The 6,000-nt window shown below is 44.7% G+C and overlaps 1 protein-coding gene across 3 annotated transcripts in view; it reads left to right on the forward strand.

Moving 5' to 3' along the window:
- The window catches only part of SLC15A2 (solute carrier family 15 member 2), a 45,488-nt gene extending 40,114 nt beyond the window's left edge, over window positions 1-5,374 (forward strand). For all 3 annotated transcript variants that reach the window (XM_059476387.1, XM_059476386.1, XM_059476388.1), the window contains 2 exons: window positions 1,023-1,127; window positions 1,962-5,374. In XM_059476387.1, the coding sequence (XP_059332370.1) occupies window positions 1,023-1,127; window positions 1,962-2,138 (282 nt within the window). In that variant the 3' untranslated portion in view covers window positions 2,139-5,374. The remainder of the gene's footprint in view (window positions 1-1,022; window positions 1,128-1,961) is intronic.
- Window positions 5,375-6,000: the final 626 nt, after the last annotated feature.

Genomic DNA, 6,000 nt, shown 5'->3' on the forward strand with positions numbered 1-6,000 from the left:
ACTTAAAGATACGGACCTTACAATTAGACTTCAAGATTTATTTCTGCATCTGTCATTGACTTGTCATACCTCCTTTGACATGACACTAACAATGTTATCTATCCTTTAGCTGAAAGTGGGATTGTAACACAGCTTTCTGAGTGCCCTCAAGCTAAATTAATTCATATTATGAAGGTGAATAGGGATCGTTCTCAGTGATACGTGGAAATATCCTTTTCTGGTAAACCTGAGAACACAGAACGGAACTGGATAGTTAACGGGAAAACTCTGAATATTTTAATATCAGGGTTTTCTCCTAGTGAAGTATTTTGTGCTAGGTATTTTTCAGTGATGTAAAGGCAAGGTATCTCAAGGGCTACAGAGTGGCATGAGGACTTGGCACCTGCTTAAAATTGAGAGACTGAAGGGGTCTAAACATGCAAGGTTGTAACAAGGGAGCAAGGGGTAATGAACCTGAAAGGGATGATTTGATTGTTGTCTGGGGAGGTTGATGAGAAGAGAGGACTGAGACATTACATGGTCAAACAGCTACTGAAGCTGCTCAAATCTATCCCTGGAGTAAGGTGCAGATGTTTATTAATGAGGATGATTAATGCAGTGGGATGATCTGTAATGGGATGTGAAAAATTTGTCCTCAGCAGGAAATTTAACATCAAGATCCAGTCTCTTTTCCAAAGGTGTACAGCCACATGGCACCAGACTCCAAGCTGCAGGGCTTGTGTGGCTCCTTGGACGTCCTGATGGTACCATTTCAGATGCTGCAGGTTGGGGATGACCCGGATTCAGCTCTGCAACAACAGCACCTCCTGCTTCTTCATGTGTCCTCCTGTCCATGTTCTGAAAGCTCCTTGTATGCAGATGTTGAGATTAACCACAGATTAACCACTCCACACAGAGGAAATGCCCCCATCTCCTCCTAGGCTGAGCCCAGTGGCGCCTGCCCTGGGCAGGACTGCAGAGGGTGAAGCAGGGCCCAAGGGCAAGCGCGGTCCCCACTGATCAGGCCCTTCTCCTCTTTTCAGTCTCCAGCCAGCATGAAGTCAGTGCTGCAGGCAGGCTGGCTGCTCACCGTGGCTGTGGGGAATACCTTTGTGCTCATTGTTGCCGAGGCTGCACCAATGGCACAGGTATGGTTTGGCTCTTAAAACAGAGGTCGTGCTTTACAACAGGCCTCTGGTGCTGCTGGATGGCCATGTCCTGGTGCACAGCTTCCCTGCCCAGCCCCAGGCTCCTGCTCCTGAGCTGACAGCAGCTCCCTTGAGCTGTCCCCCTGCCCCTGCTCTGTGGGGCCCTCAGTGGAGCTCTCCTGGGGAGCACTGGCCCTCCCTGGCCCTCCAGGGGCTGGAAGTACCTGGCCTGTGCTGGTAATGCTGCTGGAGCTCAGCTCTAGGCACGCTGGCTGTGTCTGCACCTGGAGCCCGGACACAGTGGCAGCCACACCTTGAGTGCTCCCCAGACACGAGACCCGTGGGCACTCAGATCTTCCTCAGGGGTCTCACCTGGGGAATCCTGCCAGGCTGCCTGTGGCATCCCTGAGATGTCAGGCTGAGGTAGTTTAATTCAGGCTGCAGAGGTAGTTTAATTCAGGCTGTGAAACTTCTGGGATGATGAAGGTCTGAACAGAGGCTTATTTCTGGCCAGCATGAATCTGCCTCTCCCAAAAGAATCTTGTGGGCAAAAAAAGTCCAGGTGGGTATGTTCCAGTCAGATTTGTAAGAAAAGATTTAATGAAACCAACTCAAGCTAACTGTTTTGTTTCAAGAGGTATCACATATTTGTAATTGCATTATGTGTACAAGCATTTAGAAAAACAGGATGAGAAAGTTTCCATCTTGTGAGCCATTTTGGAAACTAAGAAATGATTTTCACCCAGCTCTTTAAAAAGCACTTGAAAGTGCAGAGACATCCTCCAGACTGAGAGTCTGGGGTCTCCTGACCTGCTGTTCTTTTTTCTTTCCTAGTGGGCTGAATTTGTCTTGTTCACTGTTCTCCTCTTTGCTGTGTGCATTATTTTCTCCATCATGGGATATTTCTATGTCAGTGTGGATCCAGAGGACCTAGAAGAAAAGGAAGAGAAGAGAGAGACCTCAAGCAGAGGAAACATGATTGGTCTTGTTACTCAGAAAACAAAGCTCTAACACATCATGGGTTGGGATTTTTTTTTAACTCAGTTATGAGAAGGTGAAAGAAGGGTGGGGACAGTGTTATTTTATTTTAGAGCATTGCAGCCTTTGTTACTCAAAATGTAACCACCTTATAAATGGGACCAAACGGCCCTCTATAAAAACAATGGGGGTCCTGAAATCAGAACAAAACTCCTTGGGAAAGCTCCTCAGGTATTAAAAGCCCTTAGTAGTAATCGCAGTGTAATTTAAAACCTGCCCATCTTTTTAAGCATGGAATCCTTTCCTATGATTTTGCCTTAAACATATATTTAGGGCAGCAGGGAGGAAGGGTGGAAGGAATGCCATATGACACAAAAATCTGGAAATGTTATGAAAGAAGAAAGAGGAAAAACTAGTATAAGAATTAGGGAAGAATAGATGTTAGTGACAGAAGGATTTTTAATGTTATCATCAAGGACTGTAAGGGTTACACACAATCCCAAAGGATTTCATCATGTAACTCTCCTTATGAGTATTTCATCCCATTATTGCATGTTATGAATGGTTCTGATTTATGATTTTCACCTTCAGGCTCAGAAGTAATAACAGGGAATTAAATTCTACAGGCTAAAATATTCCCAAAACACTGCTGACGAAGACAAGCGTGCTGCCACCTCTCCCAATTTTTCCCCTAGAAGTTTTTAACAACTGATGGTGTTCTTTGATTAGACATGATTAGAGAATTGCTTTATGCTTTCATATTTCAGAATTCCAGACAGTTATTTGCCATCTTCCTATACATTAAGCCTTTATTGGGCATTTCCTTTTACAGCACCTGTCACTGCAAGTTAGGATATGGCTGATTTCTTATCTCATGCCTCAGTTATTCCCCACTGGGAGACAAGTTGCAGTAGTTTCTATAAAATTCCAGGCATCCTGCAGTGAGTTATTTACAAGGATGCACTTTATCATTTTTTCAGTCTACAAGAGGAGACCATGGCATATGAGATTTTTCTTTTTCCTCCTTGTTTGTCTGTCTCTACCAGACTTTGGATATAGCAATTTTATTGGAATTGTGATATAATTGTCTGATTTTCCTCAATTGCGTGAAGCTGTGATTTCATGTTCTGCATAGGAGTAATCCAACCACTGCTGATCTAGTAAAACTCCTGAGAGAGTCCCTGCCTTCCTCTGTCACTTCAAGGCCACAGTTGTAACAGGTATGGCCTAATTCAAAACAAGGTTGTCAATAGGATCTTCAGGTTCACAGAGAATAAGTTTTAAATTATGCTTTCCTCTTCCATCTTGGCAGTGGCCATAGGTGGTTACCGATACTTGGATTCCGGAGATCACAAAATACGTGTTTAATTTAATTCCTGTTCAGGACAGTGCTAGGAAATACACTTAGTTTGACACCACCTCAGCTCCTTTGATGTGCTGCCAGTGTGTGTGTGTGTGTGTGTGTATCTTCTTGAGTAACACTAACAAAACACAGCTTTTTGGTTTTAACTCACAGCCTAAGATTGCTCCTTCTGCTTCCCGTCCTAAGTGGGCATGGACTTTCAGCACTTGTTCTGCATGAGCTCCTGCCTGCTGTGAAGTAGCATCTGGGGTTGTGCCAGAGGGGGACCATGGTCTCATCAGATAAATGAGAAGAGGCTGCAGATGTTCACGCAGGAACACTTGGGGTGGTTCAGTCCATGCAGAAACATTTATTAAGCTGTGGTGGCTGGATCCAGGCAGCTGAACCCTGCAACTCCATGGAGAATGAAGGGCATTGAAAGCCACCAATTAGGTCATCCAACCTGCTTCACAGAAGCCAAGTGAGGATTATTCCCCTCTGTTCTTTCTGGTATTGTTCTCCTGCTGTGATTCTTTGTGTGGGTTCTTTCTCCTCCACGCATTGTTGTTTTCCTAATCCCATTTTATGACACACTGTGAATCGGCTCAGAGGCTGCTGAATCACTCTGCTGTGATGCTGTTTGACTGGCTTCCAATTTGAAGCACTAATAGAAAGCATTTCTTCCTCCACCCACTGCAAACAAAACAAAAATCCCCAAACTGAAGGAATGGCCAGGCTCCAGTAACACTGAACAAACACAATTTAGAATTATTGGAGCATTTAATTTTTTATAAGCCTTGAATTTAAAAGTATGTTGGGATTCGAGGGCATATGTGGTGTAGAGACAAAATTATTGAAGCACTTTCCCTAGGAAGCATTGGTAAGCAGTTCAAAGGTGCAGGAGGGAAAGCAAGGTCTCCAGATCTCTAAGACTACATATGCTTGAGAACCTCTTGATTTTTTTTTTTTTGTTTTATTTCCTTATTGGCGACACTACCAGAAGCTGTCACAGACTCTGAGCTTAATTTAAAGGAATCGTTCCAAACTCATAAAAGATACATTTAGGATGTCATCTGTATCTGCTTTTTAGACTCCTGATGCCAAATTGCCCCTTTCCAAATATCTCCGTGTTCCAAACTGTCACCATAATGCTGGGGGAAGGAAAAATTGCAATTCACAGTTGGGAAGATTATGAATAGGAAGGCAATGCTATAAATAAAGTGCTAGCATGAGGCTGGGGGCTGCTTCTGCAGCCCCTCCCAGGAATTACTGGGGGGACTGTGAGGCTCTGTTCACATTTCTCTCAGAGATGAACCGGTTACTTCTTCCCACCTGCTCATCATCACCTATTGGAAGCTTTTCCCTTCTCTGATCTGTCTGCTTGGTTGCTGGTATCATCCTTCCCCACTGCTTCACTTCAGCTGCTGCTGTAGCTTTGCTAAATTGGACCCATTTATTTGGAATGCACCACCAGTTTGGAGGGATTTCCACTGGCATGCTCACAACCAGCCAGGAGCAAGCTGGGGGCTCTAACAGTGAGCTGCCCCTTCTGTAGGGGCACTTCTCCAGTTTTAGAGCCACAACTCCATCCTTGGAGGCCTTGCATCACTTTCAAATGGACTCAAGATTGGATAAAAGGTTTGGGATTTGATTCCATGAAGTAATGAGTTCTCTGGGTTTTTCCTCCATATGGTCACCTCAGAGATGAGGCCATGCTCAGCTTTTCATACCCAATTTTAGAAAAATATTCTTTATTCCTCACAATTCTTTGCTTTAGGATCACAGGGAGGATCCAAAGTAGTGATAGCATATGTAAAGCTGAATGAAACTCCATAGAGAAATAGCAGCCTGCTGCCTGTCCAGCTTCACCTGTCACTGAAGACTCTCAGCTGTTGGTGAAGCTTTCCCTGGCACAGATTAGGGAAAGCTCACTCCAAATGACCTACAGGAATTATCCTCTCCACCTGAGGGACAGGGAAGAGGTGGTGGGGGGCTGTAGATGTGCTGCTGCACAAACCTTCATGGAGATTGCGGGGGTTTGGCTTTGCTCTGCAAGTATGTGTGTTTATCTGTTTCTCTGAAAGGTGCTTTCTGAGGAGGAATTTTGTGCAGAAAATTCATTTGCACTGGCTGCTGCCAATTTTCCCCTTAGCAGGTTATAAGTGTGACCAGTGTTATTTCCAGTTTTGCATGAGATAAGCATAAAAATGAGATTTCAAACTCAGCAAAATAACATCTTTGCTGTCAGTTCTTAAATTTACCTTTTTCTGAGGCAATCAAATGCCTTTAGGTAGCAAGTTCTCTGTGCAGCTCAAGGGGCTTGCATCTCTCTTTTCTTCCATCTTCTTTTCACCACAATCCCAGAATTCCAGAAGATGAGCCCCAGGAGGGCTGCTTGGGACTGATTGGATGCAGCTGGTGTGTGCTGTCACCACTGACTGGGAAGCAGGAGCCTGGCCAGGTCAGGAGCTGGTTCCTCTCTGGATACTCAAATGGGGCCTAGAAAATTAGAGTGAGGCAGGGCTGGCCCCGGTGGAAGTTGTGGTTTAGTGA

Source organism: Ammospiza nelsoni, chromosome 7 (assembly GCF_027579445.1).
Source record: "Ammospiza nelsoni isolate bAmmNel1 chromosome 7, bAmmNel1.pri, whole genome shotgun sequence".
In the NCBI taxonomy this organism is placed as follows: Eukaryota; Metazoa; Chordata; class Aves; order Passeriformes; family Passerellidae; genus Ammospiza; species Ammospiza nelsoni.